The 22,887-nt window shown below is 40.4% G+C and overlaps 1 protein-coding gene across 16 annotated transcripts in view; it reads left to right on the top strand.

The window, feature by feature from the left end:
• Positions 1-22,887, top strand: part of LOC122866573 (microtubule-associated protein 4) — a 162,511-nt gene that overhangs the window by 123,631 nt on the left and 15,993 nt on the right. For all 16 annotated transcript variants that reach the window (XM_044176381.1, XM_044176376.1, XM_044176379.1 and 13 more), the window contains 4 exons: positions 5,069-6,045; positions 7,238-7,486; positions 10,345-10,525; positions 10,705-10,767. In XM_044176381.1, coding sequence (XP_044032316.1) covers positions 5,069-6,045; positions 7,238-7,486; positions 10,345-10,525; positions 10,705-10,767 — 1,470 coding nt within the window. The remainder of the gene's footprint in view (positions 1-5,068; positions 6,046-7,237; positions 7,487-10,344; positions 10,526-10,704; positions 10,768-22,887) is intronic.

The following is a 22,887-nucleotide window of genomic DNA, read 5'->3' as shown; positions in this document are numbered from 1 at the left end:
AAGCTTATCAAAAGTTTTATAAAGCTTGTTGCTATCTTATTTAGTTTTCAAGATGTTGACCAATGAACTTTAAATGGGGCGTGGCTCACCACATAAATAAACCAAAGTCAATAACCATTGGGCTAATCACACATAATGTCCACATAAGTACCGGAAACAAACCCAGAAAGTTTCATTCAAATCGACCACTAGGGAGCGCTACAAATGCAAAACGTGTGCGTGGAATAACACAAATCCGAGTATAAATCAGTGTGATTGGTCTCACTCCTTCTTCAATCAGAATTAAAGTAGCTGAAGTGACTTTGTTCGGCTTTGTACAGGCTGAAACCCACAAATTTCCACTTGTGACTATATTTAATTTTATTATTTGCACCTGTGGTTTTCCATGGGTGTACTGGGCCTTCAAATCATTTGTACGTACCAATTAAGAACAAATCCAGCAACAATTCCAAGACAGTTCACACTCTGAGCTCATGTAATATCTGTGTTTCCCTCTGGTCCCATTGCTCTGAGATTTTAGTGCTATCTTCATCACATTTGTTGCTAGAATTTGCTGGTCAAAGGGTTGAGAAAATCACTAGGTCAGCATTTCTCTGGTACGAATTGAAGCTGCAGGATTGGGTGAAAAACAGAAAGTGAGAGAAAGAACGAAGTGGGGAAAAGAGTAATGAGAAAGGCACATGGACCACAGCCTGAAAGAGAAAGGAGGAGAGAAGGTTAAGATGAGAGAAACCAATAAAGGGGGAGGAGAGAAAGACAAGAAGATAATTTTAGCTACAATGATGTTTTTTTATCCTCCATTCTCTTGTTTTTATTTACTTTAATAACAGTTCTGTCTGTGTTTTTTTCATTTGTGCCTGATAATGTTTCTGTCTGCCGTGATGACATCAAGTTAAAAAGAGTGGCAGAATTGTGTCACTGAAGACAAACGGTGATGACTTACAGTGTTTTTAATAACAGGATGAACAAGATAAAAAAGTGGAAAATGGACAAAGGAGCAGTGCAAAAAAGAGTAAAAGAAAGGAAGAGCACTGTGAAAAAGAGTCACACAGTAAAGAGTGTGAGAATGGGTAGGTTGGGTGTCACCTCCTGCTGTTTGCTTTAATAAAGCCATTTTCACCGGGCTTTCCACATATCAAATTTCTACCCTAATTAGAGGATCAAGTTGATCCCCTGAGTCTCATTGTTTACAGTATAGAAAAAGAAGGCCTTGTTTGTCCCTTTTTTTACTGTCTGACTTTATTTAGGTCAGTATTGTTTTTTCTTGTATATCGTCACCTATTTGTGTTCACTCTGTTTGGTTTCATGTCTGTCACTGTTTCAGGTCTGGGGTTGCTGTATGTTATGCAAGCTAACAATGTAATTTCATTCTACTCAAAGCCTTAAACCACAATTCCCTTGTCTTGATCCCTCCTTAGCTTTCTATGTTTATGTATGTCTCTTCTGGAAGAGAAAGCAGAGGCTATAAAAGCTGAAAGGAAAAGCCCAATAAGTCAGTTGATCAGCACCATTGTGATACATGTGTGGGCTTCAGTACACAAAAGGGTGACGTCACCATTTAAATGATAATTCCAGTTTCATACAACATGACTCTTATTGTCGTAGTTTCGGCCATCATTCCTATTGGTAATGAAATTGTACTCACTCACGAAGTTGGAAATACTGCGACATTGATAAAAAGAATTCCGAAAGGGCAAGAAAAGAAGCAGATGATCAGACAGGTTGTAAATCAACCTCCTGATTAGTCAAACTTATTAGTGAGAGAAAACAAAGGTGAATGGTCAAACCATTACCAAATTTACCAGTTGTAAACATCCATCACAAACTGACTTCTTGGCTAAACTTGACCTAACGTACTTCAAATAAATTCAATTCAGTTTTATTTATGTAGCTCCAATTCATAACAGAAGTTATCTCATTACACTTTTCATATAGATCAGGTCTACACCGTACTCTTTATAACATTATTTATTTATTTACAGAGACCCAACAATTCCCACCAAGAGCAAGCACTTGGTGGGAAGGAAAAACTTCTTTTTAACAGGCAGAAATCTTGGGCAAAACCAGACTCTATGTTGGGCGGCCATCCGCCGCTGCCGTGTTAGGTTTTGAGAGAGAGAGAGAGAGAGAGAGAGAGCGAGAGAGAGAGAGAATAGTGGTGGGGGAGAGGGAAGCACAATGCAATAGCAATAATGTAATGGTAGTAGTAATATTAATATTAATAAATTAATAATAATAGGAATAATAGTCATAGGAATAATAATGACAATAATAGTAACAAAGCCAATAACTACAACTGTAGTAGCAGTTGTCGAGCAGGAACACGAGAGACAGCAGGTGGCCCACAACCACAGATCCAGTCTCTGCAGCTCCGTAGGTAGAAATACCTGCTGAAAGTGACAGAAGGAGAGAGGAGAGAGATGTGAAAGCACAAAGCCATGGGAGAGGGAAGATGTTGAGTTAGTAACATGCAGTAATGGGATAAAAATGCATACAGATGGAGAGGGAGAGGAGGAGAGAGGAAAGAGGTGCATCATGGGAAGTTTCCCGGCAGTCTAGGCCTATAGCAGCATAACTAAGGGATGGTTCAGGACTCACCCAAGCCAGCCCTAACTATAAGCTTTATCAAAGAGGAAAGTCTTAAGTCTACTCTTAAATGTGGAGATGGTGTCTGCCTCCTGAACCCAAACTGGGACCTTATTCCACAGGACCATTCAGAGATTTGTACGTGAGGAGAAGGATTTTAAATTCTATTCTGGATTTTACAGCAAGCCAGTGCAGAAAAGCTAATATTGGAGAAATATGATCTCTTTTCCTAGTTCTTGTTAGTTAATGTGCCGCAGCATTTTGGATCAACTGGAGAGTTTTAAGAGACTTATTTGGGCAGTTTGATAATAAGGAATTGCAATAATCCAGCCTAGAAGTAACAATTGCATGGACTAGTTTTTCAGCCTAATTTTGAGACATGATGTGCCTGATTTTTGTTACGTCGGTGAAAGAAGGCAGTCCTTGAAGTTTGTTTCATGTGGGAGTTAAAGGATAAATCCTGATCAAAGATAACTCCTGTGGTTCCTTACGGTGGTACTGGAGGCCAGGGCAATGCCATCTACAGCAATTATATCTTTCGATAATGTGTCTCAGAGGTGTTTGGGGCCAAGTACAATAACTTCAGGCTTTTGGTTTGATCGATAGATATAATTGGGTATCATCTGCACAACAATGAAAGTTTATGGAGTGTTTCCTAATAATATTGCCTAAACAAAGCATATATAAGGTGAATAGAATCGCAGCACGAACGCAGCACTAAGATCGAACAAGACAGGTACAGAGACAAGTCCATTGTCTGAGCAATTAAAGGGTCATTTGTAATTTTCACCTGTGCTGTCTTTGTGCTATGATGCACTCTAAATCCTGACTGAAAATCCTCAAACTATTGTTATGTCGAAAGTCACACTGATTGGCAACAGTTTTTTCAAGGATCTTAGAGAGAAAGGGAAGGTAAGATATAGGTCTATAGTTGGCTAAAACCCCAGGATCAAGAGTGGGCTTTTTAAGAAGCGGTTTTATTACAGCTACTTTAATGGATTGTGGTACATAGCCTGTTAATAAAGACAGATTGATCATATCAAATGCTAAGTTAAGGGTAAAACTTCTTTAAGCAGCCTTGTTGGAATGGGGTCTAAGAGACAGGTTGATGGCTTAGATGAATTAATCGTCAAAGTTAGTTGAAGAAGGTTGATAGGAGCAAAGCAGTCAAAATATATATCAGATTTTACAGTTGTTTCTAAGGTTCCTGTGTTTGAAGATAAATCGGTACCGTTCAATGGCAGGACGTGATGAATTTTGTCTCTAATAGTTAAAATTTTATTATTAAAGAAACTCATTAAGTCGTTACTACTGAGGGCTATAGGAATACATGGTTCAATAGAGCTATGACTCTCTGTCAGCCTGGCTACAGTGCTGAAAAGAAACCTGGGGTTGTTTTTATTTTCCTCTATTAATGATGAGTGGTAAGCTGCTCTGGCATTACGGAGGGCCTTCCTATAAGACTGTCTTGCTAGACTAAACAAGATTCTTCCAGGTTGCTGAAACGCCATTTCCTTTCAAGTTTTCGTGATGTTTGCTTTAATTTGTGGGTTTGGGGGTTATACCATAGAGCTAACCTTCTTTGTTATCTTCTTTTTTAGATGGCCGATAGAATTGAGTGTTGTTTGCAGTGAGCCTGCAGCACTGTCAACAAGATGGTCAATTTGGGAGGGGCTGCCTTTGCATAAGATTCTTCTGTTATATTGAGACATCAAAATCAAATCAAATATTGAGACATCAAATTGAGAAATCAAAGAGCTTAGTCAAAAAAGGAGATTGATTACATTTGGGGTTTTTTACTCCAGATTCTTTAATATTGAGTATGTTCTGTTGTTTTTTTCCTGTTTTTTTTTTCTACATAATACAGTTACACAGTGCATACTTGGGCTACAATGAGCCGACATTAAAATTAGTAAAGCAATTTAAATCTGTTTGACAGCTGATTAGCTCTGCTTTTAGAAAATATAACCTGCTTCCTTAATGATTTTCTGTAATATTTTGTATTGTACCCTACAGTATTTTGTGTAATATCTGTGTAGACAAGTACCAGTGTGGAACTACTGTGGCAGGAAGCTTTGAAAAGAAGTTAGACAGCCTCTGTTTTCCTCCAGTGTGAACAAAATACTGAAGCTCAGGTGCTGTTTTCAACAAATGGCAGCATTTTACAGTTATGGTTAACCTGCAAAATGTTCCTGAAAAAGATGCAGAACAACTGAGAGCAATGTGGCGCTGGGGGCATTTCATGCATCTTTGCCCAGGGGCCTATTCTTTCATATGTGTCTGTGGACTGAGTATTCACCTGAGATATGTATGGGAGATTAGGGGTGTGCTGTGCCTCAAGTCAAAGAAGAGTTTATGGGTTTTGAATGTATTGAGCTGGAGGATGTTATTGTGGCACCAAGTGAGTACTTGGGCTACCTGCTGCCGGTATTATTTATAATATATTGGTGTGATTTCTAATTAAAATCACCTTTCTTTCCAGTAAAATCAGACACAATAGAGAAGGTGAAGAAGGAGGAGAAGCTGGAAGACAATGTAAAGAAGGTGGACCTGTTTGACCCTCTGGATACAGCTGAGCAGAAGAGCTTGAAGGTTGAATACACAAGCAGTGAGACTCCAGCCAAGATGGAGAAAGAGACAGAGAAGAAAAAACAGAAAGAGACACAAAAAGAGGAAGACAAAGAGGCAGTAAAGGTTGAAGAGGAAAAAGAAACAGAAGTGAAGATCACAGAGAAACAGGCAGAAAAGGTGGAAGAAAAAGAGGAGACAGAAAAGGGGAAAGAAAAAGAGCAAGAGACAGAGATAGTGGAGTCAATGCAGCAGAAGGCAGAAAAAGAGGATACAATTTACAAGGTAGACGAATCACCAGAAATATTGGTGAAGACAGATAAAGTGGAGAAGACAGAAAAAGTAGAGAGCAAAGTGGAGAAAACAGAGAATCTGGAAAAAGTGGACGAAAATAACGAAAAGTCCGACGTTGAAGAAAAAACAGAGAACAAAAACCCTGAGAAGCTTGAGAAAACAGAGATGAAGGATGGCAACGAGCAGCACATGGACAAAGTGGAAAAGACCCCAGAGCAACAGCCGACACCCATCAAGCTTGATACCAGTTATGACAAGCTGAAGAAGAAGGCTGACACAGAGACAAAGACAACAGCAGAGATGGAAGAAACCAAGAAAGAAAAGGCGGGCACAGACAAAACCAAGAAGACGGAGGAAGAGGATGAGGTGGAGAAACTGCCTGGGCAGCCAGCGGAAAAACCAACAAAGAAGAGTGAAAAGGAAGAGAAGCAGGACAAAATACAGGCCGACAAAAAGATTGTGGAGAAAAAGGATGACAAGAAGGACAAGGCTGCAAAAGCAGATGGAGGAGAGAAGGCTAAAAAAGCAAAACCTGCAACTAATGGAAGCAGCGCCACACTGAGCAGAGATGTGGCAAGTGCAGACAAGAAGGCCAAGGTAGGATTTATCATGAGCTATAAGTATGTGATGTTTCTCCTTATATAGTGCTGATAGGATCCACAGACTCTATACTGAAAACAAACATTGGTCAGACTAGACCACATTAGACTAAAACCTATATCACTGTGTTATAATTTAAGACATTACATCACAGACTCACTTCCGACATGAGAATCAAGGTTAAAGTTAAGTTAGTTACACCTTGCACAGCTCTTCCAGTATTCCATGCTTTATTTCCAAACTTTTTCATCTGTTTTGACTTCATCAGGGTGCTGTCTGAGGTTGTTTCCTGTTTCTTTATATACAGTATAGTGCATCAATTAATCATGTGACAGTGTTGGGCAAATACTTGAAAAATAACAATTAAGATATTTCTTTATTGGCTTTTAGCAATTTTACAGTCGTTATAAACCATCTATTAACTCTTGAACAGCTGTACAGCAGGTTAAAATGTTTATAAATATTTTATTTTATTGTTATCAAGGATTCATTAACTTTTTATAGACCTTTTTGTACGGATGGCTCAAAGGAGGAGTTGTAGACATTAATAAACACTTAGAAATGATCTGACATCTGCTTACAACTACACTTTAGTGTGTTATTGTGTATTATCAACGTTTTACTAATTGTTTATATAATGTTTATGAATGCTAAATGGGCAGTAAAATACAGTGTTACCAGAAATTTAATAAATTACTCATTACATATTACTAATTTAAAAAAGCAATCAATTGGTAAAAGGACTGTACTTGTATAGCACCTTTCTCGTCTTCTGACCACTCAAAGCGCTTTACACTACATGTCACATTCACCCTATTCACACACTGATAGCAGAGGCTACCATGCAAGGTGGCAACTGCTCATCAGAAAGAAACTAATCATTCACACACACTCACAGGAGCAATTTGGAGTTCAGTATCTTGCCCAAGGTTACTTCGACATGCAGGCTGGGGGAAGCCAGGGATCGAACTGCTGATCTTCTGATTAGTGGGCGACCCACTCTAACTCTGCGCCACCAATGCTAATTATTACTTCACTACATTTTTATTAGACCATTTATGATTATAATGGTGCTTGTGCTGCTTCACCACTGCCGTTATCATCCATTTTCCTTATTTTTTTCTCTTCTTTGCTTTCCCTCCTTATTTTGTCTTCCATGCCTCCTGTATGTCTCGGCCCTGCTTCACAGCCTGCTGCCGGGGCAACCAAACCGAGTGCTGCGACCAAAAAGCGCCCGAGTCCTGCAGCTGCTGGTGGTTCAGTCACAGCCCCTACTAAGCGCCCCACACCCTCCACCACCACCTCCACCCCAGAAAAAAAAACAGCCATAGCCAAGGCACCATCTACAGCTGCTGCTGGTCCAAAGCGGCCCTCCACCACTTCTAGCAGCCGCCTTGCATCCTCAACCACCATCACTAAACATGATGTCAAACCCAAGGTAAGTTTCACTTGTCAGGATGTCTGTCAAAGGATGCAGAACAACACACTTGGATCCACAGAGGATTTCATCAACACCTCAGCATGCTGGATGCTCACCAGCAGCATAATAAAAGGGCTATATACTGTAGGTCTCCTTCAAGTGCTGTTGATACCTTTTTCCCTCTCAGCTCCAAACAGAGGAGATAAGGTTGAATTTCATCAAACTGCACATGGACATTTAAAAGAACACACCTGATGGGTTTGGGTCAAGTCTGACCAAATTATGGGTTTCTAATAAAGCATCCTTTACAATTGGTTTATTAGTTAAGTTGTAACTAATGGTTTTATTAATAGTTTTACTAATTTATTTATCATTTACTAATACTTTATAGAGCAGTTATAAGCTGCACATTTTGTGTTGCCAGGTTTTGAAAAATACCTTTGGTCTCTGTTTGTTCTCCTTTAGCACAACACATGCTTTTACAAACTTGAAACAACAAACGTTACAAAGTCATTAATGAAGGGTCATGAGTTTCTCACTTTTTAATAAGCCTTCAAGTGTTAATAAGTAATTAATAAATTGTTCTGACAATAATCTGTTAAGTGATGATCTGGGGAGCATATGTTGTAAACACCAGCCAAAGGGGTTTTTCACAACACAAATGTTGTTCCTATTAATAACTGATCTATAAAGTGTTAGTAAATGATAAATCAATTAGTAAAACTATTTATACAACCTTGGAAACAGTGGTTGACAAAACAATTGTGTCACAAAGTCCATTTAGTAGCTGTTCTGGAACTTTCAATCATATCATGTGGCTTTAAAGGTAGGCTTAAGACTTTCCCTTTTTGATAAAGCTTATACTTAGGGCTGGCTTGGGTGAGTCCTGAACTATCCCTTAGTTATGCTGCTATAGGTCTAGACTGCCGGGAGACTTCCCATGTTGCACCTCTTTCCTCTCTCCTTCTCTCCCTCTCCGTCTGTATGCATTTTTATCACAATACTGCATGTTATTAACTCGACATCTTCTCTCTCCCGTAGTTTTGTGCTTTCTCGTTTCTCTCCTCTCTCCTTCTGTCACTTTCAGCAGGCATTTCTACTTCCGGAGCTGCAGAGACTGGATCTGTGGTTGTGGGCCACCTGTTGCCCCCGTGTTCCTGCTCGACAACTGCTACTACAGTTGTTGTTATTGGCTCTGTTACTATTATTATCATTATTATTCCTATGACTTTCATTCCTATTATTATTCATTTATTAATATTAATATTACTACTAACATTACATTATTATTATTTTAAAATTCTAGGTGGTATTTGCATTGTGCTTCCCTCTCTCCCCCTCTCAAAACCTCTCTTTCTCTCTAAATCTCACTCTCAAAACCTCTTTCTCTCTCTTCCTCTCTCTGCCTCTCTCTCTCTCGCTCGCTCTCTCAAAACTTAACATGGCAACGGCGGATGGCCGCACACCATTGAGTCTGGTTCTGCTCGAGGTTTCTGCCTCTTAAAAGGAAGTTTTTCCTTGCCACTGTCGCCAAGTGCTTGCTCATGGTGGGATTTGTTGGGTCTCTGTAAATAATATTATAAAGAGTACGGTCTAGACCTGCTCTATAGGAAAAGTGCAATAAGATAACTTCTGTTATGAATTGGCGCTATATAAATAAAATTGAATTGCATTGCGTCCTTGTTAACTTAAAAATTCAAATTTAGAAACTGGATTTAAAAAAGCTCCAGAACAGAGAATTGATGAGAAGTCCTTAAAGGGAACCAAAATTTTAATTTTAACATCCACAATCTATGATGTCTGTGCAAAATTCATCTGCTGAGGAAGATCATGTGGTACGACCGAAAGCTCCAGATACTTAAATTGTGGTGAGACTTGTCAACATCAGTAAATTATTTATTTACCATTAATAAAGGTATTACTTACAGTGTTTAAACTCTTAATGATGTTATAGAAAATTCCATATACTGCCACCATGATCTTAAGATTTGATTTTTCTGAGGCATTCTGGTGGCCTAGTGCAAAGATACAAAAAAAGATACTTTGTTGCATGTTGAAACCCTCTCTCCATGTTTCCTGTTTGTATTTACAAAAAACTAATCTTTTCCCAAAAAAAAAATGTTTTACCTTCATGCAGTAGATTAGAGCTGTGTGGGTCAAATATTTCAAGTAATATAAAACCTTGCCTTATGAGATCAGTTTCACTGGATTAATATCATATTACTGTGGCTTCAGGTCTTGCCTGCTACAAGAACAAATCTCTAAAACTGGACATTTTTGTTATTACATTCCATTGAGTTCTTGATTACTTTATTTCACTTCTTCATGCTCTGATGGCACAGAGCATGAAGAAGAAGAAGACCCATCAGCTTTCTATCACCCTCGTTCGGTGGCCTCCTTAACTGCAACCAGTGTGCCACCACAACCAATAAATTAACAGCCTTTATTTAGCCTCTCAGCGCCCAGGTGTGCAGGATGACTCAGTTCAGCATGGCCAGCTTGTTGCAGGATGGCTCAGCTGTATGTGAAGCGTGGCATCATCCTAGGGATTATGGGGGGAAATATGTTGCTGAATGAAATGTGCAATTGTCATGGAGCACCTTGGACTCTACCTTTTACAAGCATCAGGTCAAAATCTTTGAGCTGAATTTCTCAGTGAAAACACTGAACATTTGCCTGAACTGCTGACAGCAGCCTGACATACACAAGTTGTATTATGACACACTTTAGTCCTAACAGCATTTGATTTGTTGATGATGGTTTTCTATTGATTTGTAGCATTTACTGCTGCTGACAATGGTTGTCTTCATTTATTGTCTTTCCTTTCTTTCCTCACCTGACGTCTCCCATGTTTTTATTTTTCTCCCTCTCCTCAGGCAACCACAGAGAAGTGCCCCCTTGTGCCAAAGGCCAGCACTGCCGCCTCAAATGAAGCAGGATCCACTGCTGCCACCAAAAATGGAACTGCTATCACAGCAGCCAGTAAAACTGCTACATCAGTGCACACAACGGCATTTACTCGCACCATTACTACCACTGCAGTCAAAAAGCCTCTGGGTATGGCAGACATTGTCACACACAGATATACTTGTATACACACACATGTTTTTGATTATCAGTATTTTTATGTGGAGCTTTAAAGTGGTAAAGTGTGCATTTGGTTTATTTTTTGATGGATTACAGTAGTAATATTGCAAATTATTGAGTCATATCATTATACACCATCTGTGTTTCAGCTTCGAAGACAGACAGCAAATCAGGAGAGGAGAAGAAGCCCGGCACTCTGAAGACTTCTACAGGTATTACAGTACTCCCTTCACTTCATACAGAAAAAGGAGACGCTCAAAAGAAACTATCAGCCTCTGCCTGTAGTTTGTCATTTAAGCACACAGTAAGAGTCAAATAAAAACATAGCCAAATGAAAATTTAATTGGAAACAAAAAATACATGTCATGTGACACATATATTAATACACATGATGAAATGTGCCAAAGGTTGGGTAAGCATTCCTATTGAAACCCAGTATTCATGTTAAATGATGTTTTGACTTATCATTAAGCCCTGCGGTGGGCATCAGGCTGTGCTGTCATAAATCTACTGAGCCCTCTGACAGGTGACACTGTCAAAAAAAACTATTTAGTATTTAAAAAATACAGTTGAAACACACTGAGACAGGAGGGATCCGTTTTTTTCCTGGCTTCATTAGAATGAGATCATGGAAGGTTTTCAGTACTTTCCAGAGCCCAATTATAGTGTCAGAAAACTGGTCTGAAACAACTGAGACAGGAAAAATCAAGTTCTTTCCTGGTTCCATTAAGACGAGCTCAAGGAAGATTTCCAGTACTTTCCGGAGAGCAGTTATATAACCATGACACCATTGTTTCATGGAAAAGTTGGATAATTCTTAGAAAAATAGGTGGAGAATCCACCAGAGAAGGAGGGACGTTTTTGGGCTATACAATAACAGTGCACAGAGCTGTGTGTTCAGTTCAGTACTGGGCTCGGGTTTATCTCTTGTGAAAGAATAAACTCTATTGCATTGAACTCTGATCTTCGCCAGTGACTTATTTTGAGTGTCTCCAGTTTTTGTTTATCTGAGTTATTGGGAAAGTGTTAGAAAAGGAAGCCAGACTCATTCTTCGGCACAGGCCTGGACTTCTGTGATCCGGCAGTGGCAGATGGGTTGAGAGAGAGAGAGAGAGAGAGAGAGCAGGAGGTAAGTGGGCATACTGTTACGGACAGAAGGGCAGGAGACACCAAGGTGTAGACAGATGTAGTTTTATTGAACACAGCAATGAGTACACAGAATGCTGCCAAGTGAGGGGTGATGGAGCAGTATAGAAGATCAAGTGGAATACTGAAACCGTCCTTGTAGAATGGGGTTGGAGATTGGGAACCGGAGCAACACACTCTTGAGACAGGAAAACACATGGGTCAAAGGAACACTGGAGTGGAAGTGCACACTGGCGTAGGAACGGGAAGTAATCCAAAAGGCGTTTTTCATCAATGGGAAGAGTCTTTAGTATTAATGAGACCGGACAACTGGCTGAGGTGAGTAGGGTGCCTTTATACTGGTGGTGAGGAGGTGCTGATGGGGAGCAGGTGTGTGTGATAGGGAGCAGGTGTGTGGTTAGTACTCTCATGAGGGAGTGTGCTGTGATTGGATGATCGCGGAGCCTGGCGTGTCCGTGACACATACAGTAGCACAATGCAAATTATACATAGAATTTTAAAATAATATAATGGTAGTGGTAATATCATTATTAATACATTACTGATAGTAATAATAATGATAATAATAGTAATAAGACTAATAATAATAATTGTAGTAGCTGTTGTCGAGCAGCAACAGAAGGTGCCTTGCAATCATAGATCCAGACTCTGCAGCTCCAGAAATACCTGCTGAAAGCGACAGAAGGAGAGGGGAGAGAGACGAGAAAGCACAAAAAAATGTCGAGTTAGTAACATGCATTAATGGAATAAGAATACATGAGAGGTGCATCATGGGAAGTCTCCCAGCAGTCTAGGCCTATAGCAGCATAAATAAGGGATGGTTCAGGACTCACCTGAGCCAGCCAACTATAAGCTTTATCAAAGAGGAGTCCTAAGCCTACTCTTAAATATGGAGATGGTGTTTGCCTCCCAAACCCAAACTGGGATCTGATTCCACAGGAGAGGAGCTTGATAGGCTCTGGCTCCCATTCTACTTTTGGAGACTCTAGGAACCACAAGTAACCCTGCATTCTGGGAGTGTAGTGTTCTAGTGGGGTAATAAAGTACTGTGAGCTCTTTAAGATATGATGGTGCCTGACCATTAAGAGCTTTGTAGGTGAGGAGAAGGATTTTAAATTCTATTCAGGATTTTACAGGGAGCCAGTGCAGAGAAGCTAATATTGGAGAAATATGATCTCTTTTCCTAGTTCTTGTCAGTACACGTGCCGCAGGATTCTGGATCAGCTGGACAGTCTTAAGGGACTTATTTGGAATTGTAAGGAATTGCAATAATCCAGCCTAGAAGTAACAAATGCATGGACTAGTTTTTCTGCATCATTTTGAGACAGGATGTGTGCCTGATTTTTGCAATGCTACGTAGGTGAAAGAAGGCAGTCCTAGAAGTTTGTTTCATGTGGGAGTTAAAGGATAAATTCTGATCAAAGGTAACTCTGAGATTCCTTACAGTGGTACTGGAGGCTAGGACAATGCCATCTAGAGTAACTATGTCGTGTCTCGGAGGTGTACAAGTACAAGTACAATAACTTCAGTTATGTCAGAGTTTAACATCAGAAAATTGCAGGTCATCCAGGTTTTTATGTCCTTAAGGCATGCTTGAAGGTTAGCTAACTGATTAGTTTCATCTGGCTTGGATTAGATATAATTGGGTATCATCCGCATAACAATGAAAGTTTATGGAGTGTTTCCTCATAATATTGTTAACACTAGAAGTGCCAGAATTCCAAACTTACTAGAATTGCCGTAAGCGGTCATTTTGACCGCTAGATTCCAAACTCTATAATCTCTAATGATAAATTACCCAAATGGGAGATTAATGCATTTATTGTGTTAGGATATCTTTTAAAAAACAAATAACACCAAAATATACATTTAAAAAAGTTTAATTATACATTTATCAATATTCATATCATCGCATATAGTAAACCGTAATTATTGCATACGCTATATTTAAACCAGTGTCACCGACTCCCGCTTTGCCTTCAGCCCATCGGTGATGCCCACGCTTGTTTGCACGGAGCTCAGAATACATACATTCTTCCTCGGCTTTCCCTGGTAGATGGTGAGCTTCGCATCTACACATTTAACACCTTTTGTGCTGAACAGCCCCGCTTGCTCTTTTGCGGAGGGGGGCGACTCATGCTTAGTTTTTCCCAGGGTGCCAACCAGGCTGGTCTTCTTGGCCTGTAAGGCGGTGGCCAGTTTCAGAGAAGTGAAGAAATTATCTGGTAATATTTCTTCCCTTACTCAGGAATGGCTCCCCAGTTTCAGCTCCACACTGTCTCCCACGAACTAACCGCTGCTCTGCGTCTCCTTTTTTCCCAGAAACCGAGCCCTGTTCAGCATGTATTTTGAATTGACATCTGCAGCCAGCCAAAATTGTCAGGTCATGGGCTGTCACCACGGTTCTGATGTGCGTCAGCCACAGTGCAGTCCCTGATGTGTTTCAGCATGCCATCGTCAAAAACACACAAGAAGGCCGTGAGCCGTGTGTGCTGTGGGGCCAGCACAATAGAACAATAGAATAGCGCGAAAGTCACTGCAGTCAAAATGACCGTGTATGGCCGAAATAGGTAAAAATGATCATATTTTCTTTGCCTTTTGTTTAATTTATATAAAACTTATTGTAAATAAAAATACAAATAAAAATACAAATACTTTTACGAAAGGTCAGGTACCAGCAAGATTGTATTTTTTTATTCAAAGTTATTGCACATATAAATTTCAAAACGGTCAAAATGACCATCGTGGCCGTTCTAGTGTTAAAGGAAGGATATATAAGGTGAATAGAATTGGTCCAAGCACAGAACCTTGCGGAACTCTGTGACTAACTTTGTACAACATTTACAAACTGAGATCAATCTGATTAATAGGATTTAAACCAGCTTAATGCAGTTGCTTTAATGCCAATTACATGTTCCAGTCTCTGTAATAGGATGTGATGGTCAATGGTGTCGAATGCAACACTAAGATCTAACAAGAAAAGTACAGAGACAAATTCATTGTCTGATGCAGTTAGAAGGTCATTTGTAATTTTCACCAGTGTGAAACCTGGTGAACCTGTCTCTGTGGTATGATGCACTCTAAATTCTGACTAAAAATCCTCAAATAAACTATTGTTATGTAGAAAGTCACACAACTGATTGGCATATGCTTTCTCAAGGATCTTTGAGAGAAAGGGAAGGTTAGATATAGGTCTATAGTTGGCTAAAACCCCTGAAGTGGGCTTTTTAAGAGAGCTACTTTAAAAGACTGTGGTACATAGCTTGTTATAGACAGATTGATCATATCTAATATAGAAGTGCAAGCTACAGGTAAAACTTCTTTAAGCAGCCTAGTTGGAATGGGGTCTAAAAGACTGGTTGATGGCTTAAATGAAGAAATTGTTGAAGCATTACAGAGGGCTTTTCTATATGTTTTAAGACTATCTTGCCAGACTGAACAAGATTCTTCTAGATTGGTGAAACGCCATTTCCTTGCAAGTTTTCATGATGTTGTATTATCTTCTATTTTAGAGGGGCAATAGAGTTGAGTGTCGTTCGCAGTGAGCCTGCAGCACTATCAACAAGATTATCAATTTGGGAGGGACTGAAATTACCATAGGAGTCCTCTGTTATATTGAGATAAGGCATTGAATTAAATGCAGATGGAATCACTTCCTTAAATTTAGCTACAGCACTATCAGATAGACATCTAGTGTAGGATTTTTTGCCTAATGGTCCAGTAATAGGAGTTCAAAAGTTATTAAATAATGGTCTGATAAAAAAGGGTTCTGTGGAAAGACTATTAAATGTTCAATTTCAATATATATATATATATATATATATACCAGAACAAGGTCAAGGGTGTGGTTTATACAGTGAGTGGGTTTATGTTCACTCTGACAGAAGCCAATCGAATCGAATCTAATAACAAGATAAACGCAGTACTAAGGCTATCATTATCAACGTCCACATGAATTTTAAAATCACCTACAAAAATTATTTTATCTGTTTTAAGGACTAAACTTGATAAAAATTCAGAATAAGGACCAGGAGCGCGGTACACTATAACAAATAGAATTGGCTGTTGAGTTATGATTTAGTTTAGGTTTAGGATTAATTAATAGGCTTGAATTGAAGATGGCTGCAACTCCACCTCCTCGGCCGGTGCCTCGAGCAATATGAGCATCAATATGACTGGGCGGAGTGGATTCATTTACGCTAACATATTCTTCATGACCCAGCCAGGTTTCAGAAAGTCTGCTAATTATCTACAAAGCCCACATCATTAGCTGGACACCATCTCAGCAGCCAGCGGGTAGTCATCACTGGTCAGATTTGGCAGGGGTCCAGAGAAAACTACGGAGTCCGACATTGTTTTTACATATGTACACACAACATAAAATTTTAGTGACATCCGATTGGCGTAATCATGAGTCGTTAACCGCCGACGTGAATAACAATCTTACTGTATTTACGCTTATCCTTAGCCAGCAGTTTTAAATAGGATTCAATGTCGCCCGCTCTGGCCCCAGGAATAGATTTGACTATGGGTGCTGGTGTTGCTAATTTCACGTTTCTCAAAATGGAGCTGCCAATAATTAGAGTTGGTTTCTCAGCGGGTGTGTCGCTGAGTGGGGAGAACTTGTTAGAAACGTGAACAGGTTGGTGGTGAACCATGGGCTTCAGCATAGGGCTATGCTTCCTTCGGACAGTCACCCAGCCTCCCGGAGGCAGAGAATTAACTAAACATTTGACACACTGAGCAAGAGAGAGCGGGAGAGAGAGAAGCCATCGCTAGCTGCTAAGCTAAAGAATGGTAGCTAGCGAAGCTGAATAGCATGTAAACTGTGGGATTAACGAGAAAGTTGCTAAAAGAAGGAGAGAGCTATGAGTGTTTGAGCAGAACTAGTGTACATTTAAATGTATAGCAGATCATTAGCCTATGTAATGAATAATCGAACAAAATGAACTGGGATGAGCTAGAGCAGCATAAATACTCTACCAGTAACACACAAGCACCAGCGACCAGAAATGAGACAATACGCTTACTGCAGCACGTCATCACTCTCCTCTTCTGTAATCCTTTCCTCAGTTTTGCCTCCCCACTCTCTCTCTTCCTACAGCTTTACAGATTAGTTATATTTTGGCAAAAGGAGAGCTGCTAGCAAGAGTTTGACACTGCTACACACACTGTCCAAACATGACAACGCTGGGCAGGCTTGTAGAGAGAGAGAGGCTTTATTGCTGAAAGGCCCTGGAGAGTTAAAAACCATCACCACAGCAGTCTGTGGATTACTGTCCCATTGCTGTTGACAGGAGTTAGCAACTCCTGCTGAAACAGCCTCGGGTTGTCTAATCTGCAAGGGTTCATACGGCAAATCAAATTACTCTTTAGAAACAGGGAGGCAAGTGGGAGGATTTCCTCAATTAAACATGTCTTAACGGGAGTGAGTAGGCGATATACCAAAGACAATCAGGGAGTATTGACAACAGATGGCTCACCATGCCTCAGCACTCTGAAGAAAAAGCTGACATATAGCAAAATGAGGAGGAAGGAATGACTTTATGAGTGACCCCAAGGCATTCAAAATAAATGTTGTTTGAACCTTTCCCCCCCAAAACAAAAAAATTGTGATTTTCACCTTGCATTTTCAGTATATAGTATAGTATATTTACCATGTTTGTGACCTCTTACAAAACAAGCAACACAGGCCATACAATTTACACAAGCAATTCATGGACATTTAATTGTTGATTTTTCTGCAGGCATGTTGTTGGTTTAATATCTTCATTGGTTAGGGTTTTCTGTGATGAAAGAAGAGGATCCCCCCTATGCCTGGTTGTCTTTCTTTTTGTCAATTCAATTAAATTTCAATTCTGTATGCTTTCTTGGCATGAGTGAACAATATTACCAAAGCATTATGGGTAAATACAGTTCAAGAGATGGAAAAAATGCAATTCATCAAGTAAAATAAATAAATAATAAAAAGAACAAGAAAATGGAAGAAAACAGTAAACATGTATTTTGCGTGTGTGTGTTTGTTTGTATGCACGTGTGTGTGCATGTGTGAGTATGTGTGCATGCGTGCTTGTGTGTGTGTTTGTGAAAGATTGTTTGATGACTGAAGATTGGCTAGGCCAATATAATCTGTATGTGTGTGTGTGTGCGTGTGTGTGTGTGTGTGTGTGTGTGTGTGTGTGTGTGTGTGTGTGTGTGTGTGTGTGTCTTAGGTCTACTGTATGTAGAAGTAAATAATGTTTGTTTAGAATCAATAAAGAAACAGTTAACACCAATATATTAATACAAAATCGTAAGTGTCAAATGTAAAAACACATGAAGAAAAGTAAATCAAAAGACAGAGTGTGAGCTGTGAGGAGACTAACTACAGCTGTCATGAATTGTTGTCTCTTAGGCTGTGACATGCACTGACGGTTGCTGTTCCTATGGCGCTGACACTATTTTCTACAAGTAGATGTTGTATTTTAGTCTGGTCAGAGAGTGTATCAAAATCTTGGAATTTGCCTGTCTTCTCTAGGCAGCCAGGTCTGCCTGTGTCGGCCAGTCTCTATGGCCAGGCTGTGATCACTGACAGTTTCTGATTAGTCACGGTGGTCAGATAGTCTGCCACAGTTGGCTGAGGGGACTCCTCTGTATTTTCTCCTCTTGGCAATGGAGAGCTTTGTAATGGTAGGAATTGGGGTCACATGTTTTTAGATGTTTGTAAAATTTGATTGCCCTGTTTTATATCCCAATTAAAAGGGGAAATTGACCTAGTTCAGCTCATCATCCATTGAATGATCTTAAAAAAATCTCAGTGTGCAGGGTTTTGATTGGGTGTTTGTCCCATTTTTCAAAGTCTTGATTTACAAGAGGACCCCACACTTCATTACGATACAGTAAAATTGGTTCAATTATATATTTAAATATTTTGAGCCAGATACTAAGAGGTATGTCTATGTTTGAAGACTTTTTATAGCATAGAAAGCCCTTCTTCCCTTGTCTCTGAGATCATTAATGTCCAGATTGAAATGGTGTCAAAGGTTTTTCCTCATTTCACCATTTTGAATAGCCAATTCTTTCTTGTGTGGTTTGCTGAAAGTGCCATTTTTTCCAGAAATTATTTGAGTCAATGGACTCTTCAATTATATCAAGTTGGTGCTGTGCATGCTGCTCCCTTTTAGTTCTGAGTGTTCTGTATAATTTCAGTGTTGGAGGTGGAGCTCAGGGTTTCTCAGGTTGTCTGCCACATTGTCAAATATGTTGTTAATATTGCTACCACCTGATTCCAGCCATCATTACTGTGGGAATATGAGGTGGAAAGAAAATGGTCTAATTGAGATTAAATTGTTGATATCTGATTGCTTTCTGGTAGTTATCCTTGCTATTGTTTGTCCATCTATAAGGTTGTTTTATACAGTTCAGTTTACTGGGTTCTGCTGCATGAGGGTTACTGTTTTTCTAATGTAGAGTGTAATTTTAGTATGATCAGATAAGGGTGTTATGGGCTGACCATGAACGCTCTCAGAAAGAGGGGATCTTGGTCTGTTATGCTATAATCTACTGTGCTATTGCCAGGAGGACAGCTGTGTGTGTGTAGTGACCAAAGGAGTCCCCTCAAAGCTGACCGTTGACGATGTACAGACTGGGGATGTGAAGGGAGGGGAATGCTGATTTGGCCAGGTATATGTTTGTCTCCCTATGGGTTAATAGAATCTGGTTCTATACCTATCCTGTCATTAAGGTCCCCACAGATCAGTACGCTTCCCTGGGCCTGGTAGTGATTGATCTCATCTTCAAGAATGGAAAAACTATTTTCATTATAATAAGGGGCTTCTGATGTTGGGATATATGCTGTGGCATCAACCTCTCTTTTTATTTTGAAAAATTGAAATTGAAAATTCGGCTTTTTTGATTAATTCTATTGAGTGTACAAGGTTTCCCTTGTACCAAATCAGCATTCCTCCTTAGTTTGGTGGATGGGAATACTATCTCTCTGTAGCCTAAGGGAAAACCAGTGGAAATTTCTCCTCTACTCCAAGTCTCCTGCAAAACACACATCACATCTGCATCTCCTAACTCTTTCGTGAAGTCTGGGGTCCTGCTTTTAAGGCCAAAAGCAGAGGACCACAGACCCTGGACATTCTAACATGAAATAACAAATTATTTAGCTTTCATTTAGCTTAAAACTCAAAAAATTACATTCTACTATAAGAACACATTAAACAGAGATAAGAACAAGAGATAAGAACACATTAAACATATGGGGTTTCATTAATGTGAAACGACTTTAACACTTTTATACAACATAACACTTGTTTTTTTTACTGTATGAGAGCAAAAACAAACAATAAGAACCTGTGAGTTGTCTCCTGTGGTACCTGACCTATCTACCTAAGTGAGTGTGTGGGTGGGCTCAGGGACAGGGATGGTGGTGAAGGTTGGGCCTGCTGCTCTCCTCACTGCCTGAGCATAACTCAGTAAGCCTGGGTGTAGATCCTGTCACTGGGGTTGGGGTGGGGCCCCTGAGTGGCTCTGGTCTGGCTTGAGAGGGATCATAGCTGCCCTGGTGGGGTCTTAGTGGGCCATGGTGTGGAGGAAGATGAGGATGATCTGGTCTCCATGGGGTTGTCTGGGTGATGGTCCAGTGTGGTGCCTCGTTAGTTAGCATGATCACTCTGCTGTGGGGGAAGGTGGTGGAGGTTTTCTCTATCACTCCTCTGAGTGGCACTCTCTCCTGCTGCCTCCTCAGGTCGTTGGAGCAAGTGTGGATGATGATGTGTCCTGGGGATCCCAGCTGCTCCTCTGACAGCATGTTCATGGCATGTTGGGTGTTTGGACACCAGATTTTAGCCACTGTGTGGGTGGGGACAAATTTCTTTTCATTTATGAATTTGCCATTGGAGTCGATGAGGATTACAATGTCTGGCTTCTTTCTCTGCTGTGCTGGTCTGGAGGGATGAGGGGTGGTGTTGATTTGTGGGCTGGGGATGAAGCTGGGGGTGGTGTTGATCTTTGGGATGGGGGAGATCTGGGTAGTCTGTGGACTAGAGGTGGAGCTGGGGGTAGAGGGAGGCTGTTGATTTGGTGGGTTGGTTGCTCTCAGTGGGGCTCACAGGGTCCTGGTTGTGGTCTGGGTGAGTCCAGCTGCTCTTTCAGGGCCTGTGTAGCTCTCTCTCTCCTGAAGCTCCTCTGACATAGTCAGTTCTCTCCTGTAGCGCTCTCTCTCTCCTCTTAGTTCTCTCTCTCTCTCTCCATCAGAACTGTCAGCCATGCCATGTGGCTCTCTTTGTCTTGTTGCAGCTCTCTTACCTCAGTACTCAGGGTGGTCAGCTCTCTCCTGTAGCTCTCTCTGTTCTGCCTCAGCTTGGTCAGCTCTGTGTTGAAGGTAAAGGAGTCTTTCTGTACTGGTGTCATGGGTTGGTTGTTGGCTGATCAGTTCTCTCAATTGTACGAGCTCTCTCTCCAACTCTGTGAATTTCACCTTCATGTCAGTAATGGTGTGGTTCAGCTGGGGGTCCTGGGCCTGTTCTGGGCTGGTGGGCTCATTCTCCTCAGGGGTCTGGTTGGTAGTGGGGCAGTTGGGAGTGGGGGTGGTGTCTGTATCTGCCAGTGTGTGGATGCTGTCAGTGGGGGCAGATTTCTCATGTTGGGCCCTTTCCTTTATAAGGAGAACATCCAGCTCAAATTGCTTGAGGTTCCCATGCACTATGACAGTTCCGTTCTTATATGATTCTTGATTTTGATTTTCCAGCCATTACAGAGCCCCTCTTTCTTCACAGAGGGGTAGTGGGCACTTATGGTGGAGTGCCATGCTAGTGGCTGCTCTGCAAGGAAGATCTGATTGGGTGGCTGTGGCTTAGTGGTAGAGCAGGTCATCCACCAAGCAGAAGGTTGGCGTTTTGATCCCGGCTTCTCCCAGCCCACATGTCCTTGGGTAAGACACTGAACCCCAAATTGCTCCCCAGGGCTATGCCTTTGGTGTGTGTGTGAATGTTTAGTTAGTTTCTTTGGACTGATGAGTAGTTAGCATCTGCAATCAGTGTGTGAATGTGAATTTTTGTGTGTGAAGCGCTTTGAGTGGTCGGAAGACTACAAAGGTGCTATACAACTACAGTCCATTTACCATTTAGATTGCTGACATCTCCACTCTTGTACAGGTCAGAAAAGAATATCTCTGGTCTTTCCTTAAAGAGTTGCTGTTTGTATGCCTTCCTGCCACTGTCATTTTTAACCTCTTGTGGGTAGAAAAGAGGAATAGCCTCTGTACAGGCTGTGGTTGAACCTTTCAGGTCTGCTTTCTATCTCTGTTTTACTACCATTTCTTTGTTGTGTTTACTTTCCCTTCTGGAACTTGCATCATTTATCTTTCAGGGTTGACTCAAATTGTAATATTTTCAAATAGCACTGATGCACCTTAGTCTCATTTCATGTCATCTGTTTGTGTCCACTTGCATATTTGCATTGACTTTATATCCTATTCTCTTTGTGTTCAGCCAGACCAGATGTATAGAATGCATCTTAAAGATTTTAAAGGTATAGTTCAACATTTTGGGAAATACTTAAATACAGAGAATTAAATGAGAGGATCGATACTACTCTCATATCTGTGCATTAAGTATATAGCTGGAGCTAAGCTTAGCTTAGCATAAAGACTTGAAACAGGGGGAAACTGCTAATCTGGCTGTGTCCAAACATCCAAAATATGCCTATCAACACCACCTTGTTTGTTTAATCTGTCCACAAACGGAAATGTAACAATGACAAGTTGTGGTTTTATGGGAAGTTACTTTTACTGCAGCCACAGTGACCTTCTGTAGCACATAACTCCCCTAACCACAAATTGTTGTTTTTATGTTTCTGTTTGTTTACTGGTTAAACAAATGAGATACAACATGTGAATTAATCTGCTTTAAAGGGTTTTGTAGATATATTTTGGAACGTTGAAGAAAGGCAAGTCAGTTGTTTCCCTGTTTCCAGTCTAAGATAATCAGCTCCTAGCTCCAGCTTCATACTTAATGCACATGAGAGTGATATCGATCTTCTCATGTAACTCTCGGCAAGGATGCGAATTTCACAAAATGTCAAACTATTTCTTTAAATTGGTCTTTGCAACCAAAAGAGCGAGACAGAAACAAAAATACATTTTATCCCAGTCTCCTTAAGTGAGATCATTCAAATAATGGATATCTAGTTTTGCAATGAAA

Source organism: Siniperca chuatsi, linkage group LG19 (assembly GCF_020085105.1).
Source record: "Siniperca chuatsi isolate FFG_IHB_CAS linkage group LG19, ASM2008510v1, whole genome shotgun sequence".
Lineage (NCBI taxonomy): Eukaryota > Metazoa > Chordata > Actinopteri > Centrarchiformes > Sinipercidae > Siniperca > Siniperca chuatsi.
Note: the sequence above shows the minus strand (reverse complement) of the source record. Positions and strands in the feature narration are given on the sequence as shown.